Source organism: Acyrthosiphon pisum, chromosome X, assembly GCF_005508785.2.
Source record: "Acyrthosiphon pisum isolate AL4f chromosome X, pea_aphid_22Mar2018_4r6ur, whole genome shotgun sequence".
Taxonomy (NCBI): domain Eukaryota; kingdom Metazoa; phylum Arthropoda; class Insecta; order Hemiptera; family Aphididae; genus Acyrthosiphon; species Acyrthosiphon pisum.
Window position 1 is genome coordinate 16,212,274 of NC_042493.1, and position 15,035 is coordinate 16,227,308.

At 30.8% G+C, this 15,035-nt stretch overlaps 1 protein-coding gene across 1 annotated transcript; it reads right to left on the reverse strand.

Moving 5' to 3' along the window:
* Window positions 1-1,415: 1,415 nt before the first annotated feature.
* On the reverse strand, window positions 1,416-8,497 carry LOC100165431 (very-long-chain 3-oxoacyl-CoA reductase-B). The gene is made up of 6 exons (XM_001947714.5): window positions 7,993-8,497; window positions 7,214-7,260; window positions 7,056-7,131; window positions 5,668-6,140; window positions 3,067-3,465; window positions 1,416-1,986 (listed from the first exon to the last, which is right to left on the reverse strand). The coding sequence occupies exons 1-6, from the start codon at window positions 8,234-8,236 to the stop codon at window positions 1,816-1,818; spliced, it is 1,410 nt and encodes a 469-aa protein (XP_001947749.1). The 5' UTR covers window positions 8,237-8,497; the 3' UTR covers window positions 1,416-1,815.
* Between the last annotated feature and the right edge of the window lie 6,538 nt (window positions 8,498-15,035).

Genomic DNA, 15,035 nt, shown 5'->3' on the forward strand with positions numbered 1-15,035 from the left:
ATTGTATACAGGATATAAAAAAATAAACAAATAAATAAACACCATTGTAAAACCAATAGCTTCCTCACTCCCCATGCAGCATTTTGTAATGATAATATTATAATAGTATTATAATAACGTTATACTAATATTATTCTTTATTACAATGTTATAATAATATTATTAAACAAAAAATTGCTGTCTGGTTCCGTTCAGAATCTAAAATACGTATAGGAAAACCGAAAAAAAAATAATATCCATCACCTAGATGCAGGGCCATAATCCTATACAATATATAATAATATATTGGAACTTATTAAAAAAAAACCAAAGTTTTACGTTATATGCTTTCTGTAATAACTAATGATTTTTATATATTTTTGTATATATTTGTGTCAAACTCCCCTAATTATTGTTTCACCTATATGACTCTGTACTATACATTAATAATATAATATTATGCGGGTAATATAAAAATACATTTTTGAATTATTTTTTTGAATTTAAAATTGTTTTTTTGCACGATCTGTAGACATGGTTCACAGAGAGAAGAAACCTAAGAAAACTTCCATTGGAGGTTGTTTGAGCCTTTTTAAAATATACATTATTATTATTATTATTATTATTACTTATGCAGAACTTTACGACTTCACAATATTACATTTTACAATTTTGCCATTGAATGAACTGGCCCGAATTGATTATTATTTATTACTTACTTTAAACGTTCGAATACTTTTATATTTTTAAGTATTCCCAATATAATTGAACGAGAAAATTGGAAAAAAATTATTGGAATCGTTTGTAAATTAAATAATTATTTTTATTGCTTTCAAATTAAAATACACTCGTACAAGTGACACATTTTATTTTTTTTCGTTTGACTGTTTTTGTATGTAATTTAGACTAAAATATTCAGGTCAGGGGCCTGTATTTTATCTGTTGTTATCATTTAAAATGCAAATTTGTATAGATAAAATGCAATTTTCATAGAATATGTGTAAAAAAAATAAATTCTACAATTTTATTATTTTATTATTTTTCTTTCATAAAACCTACACGTTCATATACACTTTATAATTTATTTACGTTGCTTCTCTTTCTAAGAGCGATTCTGCATAAAGAAGGGTGGAAATTATGATTATCTACATCTATACTATTACCATGACTGAAATGTATACGTAAATATGATTATATCATACATAACATATCGCGTATATCAACCATAAACCGTTAAAAATATAAAATATGAACCTTGGACTATTTTTTATGATTTTATTCCGGGATTGCGTTCCCGCAAGTGATAGGTTATATACTTATATCCCTATATTATAAAATATTATTTAACACAAATTCAACGCAATATTTTTCTGCGTTGAATCGTCGCTCCATAGGGACCCATATACAAAATATTATTTTACGAATGAAATACGCTGTTCAGAGAATGTAAGCTTATGCCTATATTAATCTATATAGCGCGTTTATATACAATCGTCACGTGTCATATGAAAACAATGTAATAGGTAAGTATAATAAGCATTAACAATTGTACAAAAAGCAATAAATAAATAAATACTTCAACGATACACACAAATATTATACATTATTATTTATTTATCGATAATCGAGGGTCCATATTTTGTGGGCTGGTCTAGGTTCCGGGATCCCCGAAAATATAATGTTTTCATAACCCTCTTTAAAATAGCCTTTTAAAACATAATTTTAAAACGTATTATTGTGTTTGATATCGTGCAGATTTAGGTGCGCGTAGAGTACATAATAATAATATTATATTCATCCACTGCATACAGTTATTCGAACAGTGGTTGAAAGCATCTAGCTGTGACTACTACCAGAATCGTGGCTTTGGTTCTCGAACTCGGCGCTGGACTTCTGTTTTTGCATCTTGGCTGCAATCCGGTTCCGCATACCGCACATCATCTGGCCAGCGGCGCTAGACAAATATTGATCGCCGAACACCCAACGGACTACGTTCACCGCCATCAGCTATAATATTATATTATTGTGTTACAGTGGTATACCTTGACACCTTGTATACTCTCTGGTATAAGGTTTATATGGGTATAGCGTCGTTATCAAATTTTGCTTATGTTTACTAATTATTTAGTTCAGAATATTATTATTACATTATATCAGAACGTGATTACATTTTATAAGTTTGCATAAAAGCAGTATTTTTCAAAAGTCTTTTAAAGATTATTTTTTGTCTTCAAAATATATTTGTTACTTATTATAATTTATATCATATTATATCGATAACACACTATAAAACTTAGGTATATCACTGACAACAAAGACTGTGAAATTAATGGACTCCATACATTTGCACTAAATCAGGGTCCAGATGATTTAAAAAAAAAACAATTTTGAGGTACATAAAGCTTTAGATTCTGAACAGAGCGACGAATGTGTCGATTTTAAAATTATGTGTGTGTGTGTGTTTTTTTTTTTTTGTGTCGGTCATCACCTTTTAGGAAAGTAGAATGGCTCGTATTTTTTGCTTCAGCATCTTTTTCAGTAAGATTGTAATGTCCTGATTGTATATGTCTAGATTGTAATGTAGAGGATCAAGAGTAAAAACTTCATAGTAACTTAAAAAAAAAATTGAAACTAGGTATATGGAATGTAACTGAATATATAATTGTAATATATAATATATAATATAATATATAATATATAATATATTTTCATTTTCTATATGCCATATAATTTTCAAAATATTTATAGACAAAAATTTTGATTTTTTTTAAAAATTTATAACATCAATAAAGACTTTTTCACTAGGTCAAAAAACTAGAAAATAAAATACCAGATTCCCCATAAGTTTTCTTTCATTAATTTAACAAAAAAAAATTGTACTGAAAAATAAAATTTACATTTTTTATGGACGTTTGAAGTTGGCCTTGGATATTTACTTTGTATTCAATTTTACCATTTTACATAATTAATTTATATTTTATATATATACCTTTTATACCTATCATCTATATAACCACTAAAAAAAGTCCCAAACCCTCTCAACTATTACCTAAGACGCAACATATTTATATTGTCATTATACATTACCATGAACGTGTGCGACGGGTAGCCGGTAGTCGTGACGCCGGACCGCCCGGCTGATAGCGGTGACGACGGCGAGTCGAAGACGACGCTGACCATCCTCGCTAACCATCCTGGTTCGTCGGTCTTACCATCTTCGCCTTCGACGTTTCGGTCGGTCTGCGCTCGCTCCCGCATTTTCAGGCCGCAAAAGCAGTGGCAGTCCAACGACCTGAGCGAATGGTTGGCGTATGACCGCGGTACCGGCGTGTACGTCCAGCCCGTGTCACCGGTGGACGTCGGTCGGATCCTGCTCATCTTGGTAGCCACGAAACCGGGCGTCAGGCACCGGACCGCGATCTGATTTTTCGCGCTCTCTTCGTCGTACTCGGCCGCCAGCTCCACCGAAAACTTTTCAATAAACGCCTGTGCACAAACAGACAAGACTATATACTGTATTATTATATTACTATATTATTGTATATACCATTGGGTATATTGATACCGGCCTGGCTATCGGGTTTGGGGGCGCTAAAATATTTGGTGGTAGGTACACTAAAAAATTCCGGTAATATCGGGGAACACGTCAATCCATTTTCAAAACATTGCGGTGGTCATGTATCATATAGTTATGACTTACCTATAGACTATAGTTGTTATTACGTTACCGTGTATATACGTTTTAGCATTAAAAGATGTCCGACGACCTGTATATTAGTACATTATATTATTGCTATATTGCAATATTGGTACATTGCAAACACACTCGAGTTACCAAGTGTGTTCTCGACTTGTCAACAATCAAAATAATCATTATTTATATTAATTGTTTGAATCGTGAAAAACATAGATTATGAAACACAGATAAAATTTTTTATGTATATGACTTTCAGAGTGATAAATTTAAGATCTTTTTGGCTTTTTCTCGTGCAATACGATTTTTCAATAGAAAGACACGAGTGTTAATAATAAAATGATATATACCATGACATATACAATATAGTATATTATGCGAGTTCATTTTGACCGTGAAAAATAAATAAGTTCGTCTTGTACAAAATTATTTAAATTTAAATTTACTATCTTTTTGAATAAGCAAGTGTGAATAGATAATATTATGTATAATATACTATAATAGGAATAATGTATAGTGTTGGATTTAGCGGAGCTATGTAATGCGCCGGGTCCTCAAGGTTGAGATTGTCTTAGAGGCCTCAGGCCGATGTCCTAGATTTTCTAACTTTGTAAGGAAATAATTAAAATAAAATAAATAATGGTCAAGAAAAAATAATATCAAGAAATAACCCGCTTTTTTTAAACTTGTATTATGAATTCAGTTTTAACCCTACTTGTGACTCGATTTAAATCGGTATACATGACAAGCATGAGGTTTAATTTTATCCTTTTTAAAACTATTTTCCCTTTTATCAAAGTATCAAACACCAATAAATATATAATTAGGTATTTATAAATAGGTATAATCTTTCTTTTTATAAGGGGTTTCCAATATTAGTAGTTGCACACTTGCACGCGTTGGCATCTCGAGACTAAGATCCGGTACTGGTAATATACAGGTAATGTACTGGTAGAATACAGTTATTGTACATGGACAATGTAGTACCTACTTACACATTTAAACTGAATATTTTTTTATGATGCAAAGTTGTAACCGTTCGCACTTACGACACTTGCTATATTATATTGTGGTAATTGGTACTAAATAAACAGTGTGATTTCTACTAGTGTGTTTCTTTCATTTAATTATCTATATACAATATTATAAGCTACACTAGGTATACATACGAAACGCATAAACGTACCGCAAGTACAGATTGACTAACAAAACTAAATGATGCTGTGAAACGTATAGACTATAATATTTTGACACTGGAATTGATTATTAAGCAATATAGGTAACGCCAAAATGTGAAACATGTGCTACTATCTAGCAGACAATATTCTTACTAGAGAGTTGGCTTGCTCAAAAACTTTTAAACCAAATGGTTTTAAAATAAATAATACAACGTTAGTCATAAGTACACATTATATTATAGCTTTTCAAAAACTCTATGTACCTATATCATAATATTATATTAAGGCCCCCCACGAGTTTTCTCAAAGGGGCCTAGAATTCATATGTATGTGAAATTAAATTAATAAAAAGAAAAACTGATCAAAGACTATTATCCGTACTTATAACTTATATAGTACATTTGCTGAAGTATATAGGATATTAGGATCTATATATGATGTACTTTGTAGGCATGCTGAAGGTGAATACGTACTATACGACAATATTATTATTCGTAGTACAATATAATTATTTCGTAAGTTTATTACTATAGTGTACTAGTGTCGTAAAGTGAGCTAATCGCTAAAGTGACTTAGGGCCAGTATTACCATATCCCGTTAAATTTAACCGACTCCTAACCGGCCGAATTCGGCCGGTAATAAAATCTGTTATCAGCCGGTTAAGCGTAATCGAAGCATACCGATGATTGCAATACTGTAGCCTTTAGTAGCCCACGATTGGTTCGTTAAATTTTACTGAACCGTTAAATGAATCAATTTGTTTATGTAACTTGGTATAATAATCTTAATAGTTTATATTATAATAAATCATTGTACCTTGGTGGCACCGTAAACGCTGAGCAGCGGACACGGCACCCTAGCCGATACTGACGACACGTTTATGACGACGCCTCCGCCTCCTCGTTTAGGAGACGTGTATTCCGTGTCATCCACTCGCTGCCGATAGTCTCCTTCCGCATCATCGCCTCCGCGGCCGTCGTCGCTGCCCGTATCGTCGACAACCATCAGTGGCATGACTATGCGGCACATGGCCACGGTGGCCAGTGCGTTGCACTCGATCACGTCCCGGCACGGATCGGGTAGCGTGCCCGTACAGCAGGGCGCCAGGTCAAGCAGACGTTCGGGTCGCGCGTAACCCACGCCCGCGTTGTTCACCAGCAACCGCACGTCCAACCGGCCAAGTCCGCGGCGCACCGCGTCATAAGTCCCAGACAGCGAGACGGTGCCACCGGACGACGTGAAGTCCGCTACGATGATCTTAGTCTTCACTCGACCCGCGTGCCGTTGGTCTGCATCACACGCGAATAGAATAAAATATATAATACCGAGAGCACACATCCACACGGCAGAGGGGACGTATTTAGGGGGTTGGAAATTTATTTTCAATCTCAGGGATAGCAGCCTTATTGTCCACACAACCTACAACCATCGTCATTCGTCGACCAAGAGACATGGACAAGTATTACCATAATTATAGGTACCTACTCAGTACTCACTATTACTATTTTATGTAATAGTCAAAATATTATTTTTAATTTTTATAGAAATGTAATACATTTAATTTGTAAAATATAATTGTTTCAGTTTAGTTATCATGCTTGGTAAAATATTTTTGATAATATGGTCATAACTCTCTGATAATATATATTAATTTATAAAATACGTGACACGTTTAATAGATAACACAAAAGCAGGCTACGGATGCTACAACTTTCAGAAAATCAGTTCTAAAATCTATCTATTTTTTGTTATGATTCTAATGTATTACTTATTGTGTTACACTGTTGCATACTTCTTATTAAATTGTTATAATAATATATTAAAGCATATAAACACATATTAGTAGTACACTAATACAGTATATCTAGGTTAAATTATTTTTTTAAAAAAACATTGAATTTTAAAATGTAAGTGTGTATCGAAAGTTTATATACTATAATTAAATATATTTAAAAGTTTCAAGTAGGTATCTACGAATAATATTTATAAACTACAACAAAATAACTAAAACCGTTATTTTTATTTAGATATTTAATTTCGTCCCAATTTGAAGTTTGAACTTAAAATTTAAAATACCTATTGAATTATTTGCAACTACACGAATATGATTTTTATTTGGAAATTTGAATGTACTATCATAGATCTATAGAACTCTATACAGCGTTCAACAATATATTAATTTAGTAGGTATACCCCCCACGTACCGATCTGCTGCGATACGTCTAGCAACTTGTGTAAATTCCGACTGACCAGCGCCACATTCATTCCACGGTCAGCCAACTAGTTAGTTGTGCGTAAAAAAACATAATATTTAAAATAATTATCTATTCAATTGCTATAGTATTCCGACGTGGTTATTTACCTGAATCGCGTACTCTTTTCCGATTCCGTCGGTGCAACCAGTCACCACTATAGTGTTGGAAAGATTGCCGTCGGATTAGTTTTGCACAGTATCGGCCAAACGAGACACGCACATCACGAGCCAGACAGACGTATCACCGAAAACACAAATTACGACGCGTGAGAATGAGTATGTTTGAGTGTGTGACTTCGTGATAATGTGGTATTAGCACTTAAGAACTATCATGTATCCACAAAATATCTAGACCATTATTCTCCGCTGTCCATTATTTTCCCAATAATTGTTAAAACATTAATTTTTTTTCTTGGTAAATAATTTGAATAGATAGGTTAGGACGTAAATATCATATCGATATCTAATGAATAATATTGTTCTATATATTTTTATGTACAGGTAAAACATCGAATACGAAGTAAATTAAAGTTCAAAATTATTGTAGTGATAAAAAGTAGTAAATTTACCAAATGTAATAAATAATTTTAATATAGGTATTTAATATGATTTTAATATTTGGAGGAAAATTGACATGAAAACAAATGTGTGGGAAAAAAATGAAAAGCACCTATATATACCAATATTTTCATTTTTAGAATGAGATTAATAAGAGAATAATGAACAGTGGAGGTAAATGCGGTATCACGTTTATGGAGAAAAATCGTCCCACCCACACAATAATATCATTATAAATTTTGAATTCCGTCAAAAAATACATTGTCTTTTGACCGCGTCAACCACGGTCGTGTTATTAGATCTTAGCAAACACGTTGATCATCGCTTACCCGCCCAGCTGCCAGCCATGCCGTCAAAGTTCACGCCACCGCAGCACCGACAAGCCGGCGGGGCACGCTGTTGCCCGGGCCCGATGTCTCCGTGGCCGTGGAACAGAACGTACCGGCACCAGCACAGGGCCCGTCGGCCCAACCAGTACGTCCACGGTACCAGTAACCGGCGGACGACGACCGCCGTGCCCACGCAACACACGACCGCGTTGGTCAACCACCACAGCCAGCACCAAAACTCCATCACACACGGCTCCGCGTTGTTGTTGTTGTTGCTGTCGCCGCTGTACAGTTAACAGTACTTGTCGTTGGAAAACGAAAAAACGGCGACGGACGTACGACCCGAAAAACGACCTTTGACCGACGGTGTGATTACGATTGCAGTGCTTTAGGTAACTGCAGTCTGGCGGCTTAGCGACACCGACCGAAATTTGAATTGCAAATTGCGTTACTATCTACGACGTGGAATACGCTCACGACATTAAAACATTTATATATTATTATAAATTATAATATAACACCGTCGTTACCAGCAACGACGACGGCCGATATGACACGAAAATATTATTGTTTTAAATACTTTATATTATTATGTTAATTAGGAGGTAATTTTCGTTAGAGTTTTGTTTTTGTTGTTGTTGTTTTGGTTGGTTCACTAGGCAGTAGCGTATTAAAGAATTTGGTGGGTCGGGACCACGTGAAAATATAATATTATTATTTACTTTAATGTTATAAATATGTTTTTTTAAATGCATATGATAATATATTAATATCCTAAATAATTTTTTTTTTTAATAGTCTTAAATCCTCAGTAGCCGTAATATTGTATGGTAGTTATAAACATTTTTAATTTAAACATATTTTTATGATTATTACCTACTTAATTTGAACTTAAACTAATTTGAATAGGTCAACGTATCGTGTTAAGTAAATAACTTTACTTTTTAAATTTTTATTGTATCTTCTTCGGGACTAAAGGAGTCGCATGGAGTCATGGAGGTTCATTTCTGCCGGGATTCTTATGTTAATTCCGTGAATACAATATATATGTTTGATGGATGTATGGTGGCCACATTTTTGACATATTCATGCTTCTTGGTGGATCTTTTTTCATAAGGCTAGCATGTGTGCGGTGTTTAAATAAATACTACACTGCTTATTACAATATTATTCGATATTGAGAATTAAAAATGTATTTTTTTCTTGATTCGTGATTAGCAAGTTATCCTCTATGTATTCTAATGATATATCTAAATTTTAATGTAATTTCAGTTTCTATATTATACAATAATTGAATAATTTCAATGCTGAACAGTGATCTTGTGATATTTTAGATATAGAATAATTCTTTATTTTTTTAACAGCTGAAAAGTGTGTTATGCATTATAATTCAAGAATTAATAGAAATATAAGTAGTAAAATTTCTATGTGAGGGTAAACCATTATTAGGTCATCTTTTCTATTCATTTAGAGCGTTTCTATTGCTGTTATTGTAAATGATATTTATAATGTGTCCTTGATACTGTAAATACACGTATTCATTAATATAAAACTGAGTGCTAGGTCATCAGGGTTTCTGTAGCTAACGAATAATTTTTGACTTCATTTTTTTTTTTTACATAATAAATTGGAGTTAGCCTTTACAATTTCATTAGATTTGAAAATAAAATAGAATGTCATCACCAATTGTCATATTACGCAGTTTTTATTTTATTTAATCCAAAAAATAACACATCAGTCTTCATCATGAATAAGAAAATTATAAGCTAAATTTTATTTTTTTTTAAGCAATTAATATTAGAGGAGCCTACTAAATAAAAACCACTGGGCAAATAATAACAATAATACATTTAATAATAATTAAAAAACCTAATGACAGTATAGACTAATGAGCATAGATGTATTACAAGTTACAATCATATCCTTTGAAACCTACTACATCATTTATAAAAATAATGATAATTATATTGATAAATGATAACCATTAAATACTTACTACGGTATAACCATAATCAAATATTATATAATTAGAACTAATAAACCTATATACAAATAAAGAATTTTCACAGTCTTGCCTTAGAGTAATATACTAATATTGTATCAATAATATAGGAACGGCATAAAATATTCTTCTACCAGAATTTATAATAATTTATAACCAAACCTGTTTGGGCGACAAGTGAGGTTGTATAGTAACGAAGTTTATAAGTTATGATAGCTGTGATAGTACAGCGTGTTATAAAGTTTTTATAACTATATGGATAGTCCGGATATTCGAAATTTATTCTATTCCGTATACATTACGAAAAGAATAAATAATTCCCCCCTTTGTTCAATGTTTTAACGTCATTATTTTACAGCTCGAGGTACCGTACTCCCCTAAATACGCCATTGTGAATAGGATTAAAATTATGAGGAGGGACTTGAGCCCTAGCTAAAATTGTATATCGAATAATCGACAAATTAGTGTGGGTTTTCTCCACCAACAATTTTTTAGAAGGGTTATACAACAATATACAATACTCATCGACCCTCGTACATAACGATATTCACCAGTGTAGCTGTATCGCAAAATGTATGTAATGTATATTCGTATGGAAATAGCAATTATGTTATGCATTTTGCAGATTTGCTACCGATTATAATATTATAGAAAAGATGAAGGCAATGAAGCCAAACTAGATGGAGATATTATTATTGTTGAGGCTATGCTGTGCTTTTTCGTGTTTTTTTCTTCAATTTTCAAGCTTTGAAGCAAATCAGCTAATCATAATTGTAAATTCTTGTTTAGAAAGTAATTTTTTTTAATAAAAATATTTTAATAATATAATCATTACAAATTATCGCTGTCTGGATATTCATAATATTGAAATATATAATAAATATGTACCTATATAACTGTATATAATATAGATGATATATATTTTCAAAATATTGAGACTATTTTATGAAATTCATACCAAGAAGGCAAGAACATAGTCACAATTTACACCATTCTGCTGAATACGTCCAAATCGACTTATAACTTAACAATTAAGATAAGTTAATATCATATTATAGTAGATATAATAAATAATAATATAATATAATATATTGTAAGGTTTGATCTACCATAGTTAGATATACAATTTGTATATAACTAGATTTAATAATATACTATGTATTTATGTGCCTATCACGGGCGTATCTTGCTATCGAAATGATTAAAGGTCTTTGTCTACTTTGTCTGTTAGTAAAGGTATATAATATTATAGAATATAGGTAAATTCTGCTGCTGAAATGCTACCCAATTATTATGTGTCTGTGTCTTCACAGTAACGTTGTCACAATACATTTTATCTTAATTAGGCTTAATTAAAGGTACCAACTGGTGTGTCTCTTACCGTCAATATTTCCATGTGTCAAATTATTGCATAATATAATTTATATTATTCTATAGTCTATACGCATGAACACGGTTGTCATTTAATTAGTAATAAATGCCATCTATATTGTAATAATGGGGTAACTTACTAATTCCCTTCAGCGGTGAAACCCTATCGTCGATAATGCAGAAGAGTGAACCCAGGACCTTTCCCGCATGGCCAATTTTGCTATAATATTATTTGTATTCATACCCATAATAATATTATAATATATTTATATCTTACTCTTATTTTTCTATGATGCATACGCTTAATCAGTTTGTGTTACATGGTATATACCTAATTTCCTAACCCATGTCATGTACTCATGTCTTCAAGATTAAGTACGTATTATTATTGTAAAATAACTACGAGTACATAATATACGTGTTATATATTATTATACACAAAAGTAATCATATATAACCACAAGCCTTCATATTTGTCGACTTGATTTAATATTTCCCTTTTATATTATATCGATTATCGAATATGATATGTTTTTTTTTTTTGTAACATGTCCATCAGAGTTCCAGTTTGAGTTCTGCTGTTTTTTTTTTCACATTAATATTAATTTCTAAATCCATAACAAGTTATAAAAATGAATGAGTTCAAATGTAAATATATCAAAACTTTTCCATTCCTTAATTTATTATATTCATACATAAACTTTAAAAGGCACCCCCATTCACGCATTCCGTGAAAAATCAAAATATTTTATAGTATTTTTATTATTTATAATTTTGACTTGAACTTCTTCTATTTACTGAAATGTTCACAATCACTTCTCACATAAGCACACCATTCACACGAGCACTATAAAAGAATACACAGCCTTTGATAAATGGCAGCTTTCATACCTATGTATAAGAAAACTATATGTACATTATCGGCTAAACTAATTTTCTAAAGCTATATTTTGCCGTTAACCTTTCTGAAAGTTTATATTTCTATTAAAATATTGTTCTTTCAATTTAGCAGAAATTATTTTCACCAAGATCATTTTTCTAGAAAAATATTTGAAGAGTATACTGTTAAGTCTTAATGATTTTCCGATGACCTATTTTTATAACAATATAATATCGTATTTCCAGTGTTCTATAATGTAACTTTTCAATAAAAATACAGTTAACGCAGTTGTAATACTTAGATGAAAATATTTTTTGACTCTGCTTTACTTATAAACATGCTTTCAACTTAAATATTTAGGTATTATAAAAGGTATTGAATGTACCTATTAATTTTATAACTAAAAATGTACATAATAACCATTTAAAAATATTTAGACTAATTTTAAATTAATTTTACTGTTAATAGCAGGTATAGTAATGTATTATATATAAAAAAATATTATAATTTTTAATGATAGATATTACTATTAAGTATATAATATATTTGTTTTTAGAAAAAAATAGTTCAATCCATTTTATAAGTTATTGCTTATTAGTCTCCACTCAGAATCGTTTTTCATACCTATATGGCTAATGATATCTCATTGATTCAAATTTAACACATCCATTATTACAGTGAAGGTCGTTCAATGAAAACGTACACTCAAGTACCTACTCCACTTCTACTATACAGCAGAGCGAGTTTCCCATTTTTTTCTTTTAAGTACCTAAGTAGATTCAATAATTTTCAATACTTTTAGTATAGGCACTATACGTAAATGGTAAATCGATAATTCAGTAATTTATAATAAGCTGTGAAGATATTGGGTTTTCATAAAAGTTTTTATCATTGAAAAAAATATCTTATAATCTAACCGTGTGACAAGTTACGAAGTAAATAGAGGTACCTATACCCAACAGTAAATTACAAAACATGTTACATAATTACTAAAATAGGGCATAGGCAAATAGGTTTTGTTCTTAATATATTTTGTGATTTTTTAGGGTATAAAAAATTATTTTGAAGTTCTATAGAATATGTGACCCTCGTATTAGTTATTAAGTACTAGTGCAAAATGACTCATATTTTACATTTAGCTAATAACAGAAAATAATATTAAATTTATATTTTATTTTATGTATACATAATGGCGTTTTTGAAATAATTAGATTTATTTTAAGTTAATGTCTACATAAATAACATTAATCTATTTACACTGTTCTACAGTAAGTTAGTATTGACTCAAAAGTGAATAACAATAATATATTATCTAAAATCTAAATATATAGTATATACTATTATATTATTTTATAGATTCTGAGCGGAACAATGAACGTATTGACTTAACAATGCGTCTTTCATTACCTTTTGAGACAGTAAAAATGCTTAAATTTTCTTCATCAGCATCTTTACTTGGTAGGAAAATGAATCTAGTTGGTACTTTAGGGGTTAACTAATTCCCAATAAAAAAATAACAAAAATTTTTTTAAAAAAAACAGAGATTTTTACCTAAAACTAGTTTTTGAAAAAAAAAAAAAAATCGTTTTTGTTTTTTAGTAAAACTCTAAAAAAAAATAAACTAACAACGATGACATTTTCACTAAATGTTTATATTAGCACCATAACATTTTTAAAATATTGCGTTTTTTAGGGTTCCGTACGGTAAAACGGGACCCTATTACTAAAGCTCCACTGTCTGTCCGTCCGTCCGTCTGTCACCAGGCTGCGTATTTCATGAGCCATGAAAGTTAGAAAGTTGACATTTTCACAGATTATGTATTTCTGTTGCCGCTATAACAACAAAATACTAAAAAAATACTAAATACTAAAAATCCTAGAATATATAATATAAGCAGTGTTGCCAACATATTTATAGCTGATGATGGTACGGAACCCTTCGTGCGTGAGTCCGACTCGCACTTGGCCGGTTATTTTTTAGCTATTTATAGGCATAAGAAATTTCGAGTTTATTAGTTTTATTTTAATTATTTTCAATACAAAATTTTTCGGTCAGTCTAAAAACTTGAAAATGTTGCAACGTTCCTCATAAGTTGATGTTGGGAGAAATTTAAAAAAAGTTGAGCGTAAATCCACAGTAATTTTTTATGAGTGTTTCAGTTAAAATTTTGACAAATTTCATCATAAACAGGAAAATTGACAGTTATCAAAATATCGAAAATTTTCAAATTTATTGTAGTTAAAAAAATTATTAAATGTTCAATTTGTATAGCTAAGAATTGAAAATTTACAACAAGGGTTCTCAAAAATAATTTATACTGTAGCCAAAAAATTTAAAAACATAAATAAACACGGTTCTTTTTAGTGACATTTTATGTTCATATAGGGACGAAGTTACATATTAAAATCAAGTATTACGGTTTTAGTTATTTTGTTGTAATTTAAAAATATTATTCAGAGTATATGTATATTATTATATTTTATACTCACAATGACTTTTTAACCTTTTGTTACAGTAGGTACTAAATACTAATGCATAACAGTAAAATAAATTACTTCAATCAAAATTATATCATCAATTATACCTATTTAGTATTATCATAGGCTGACAGACCGTCTTCGCTCAGAAACTTTTTTTCGTAATCAATTATTTTATATTATGTTTGACACCATCCATTACAGTGACCCAATTGTAGCCTACTGTACAGCAGAGTGATACCCACTTACTCGCATTATAATTATTATTTTTTAATTTATTTATTTATTATATAATAAGTGCAACGTTTTTGG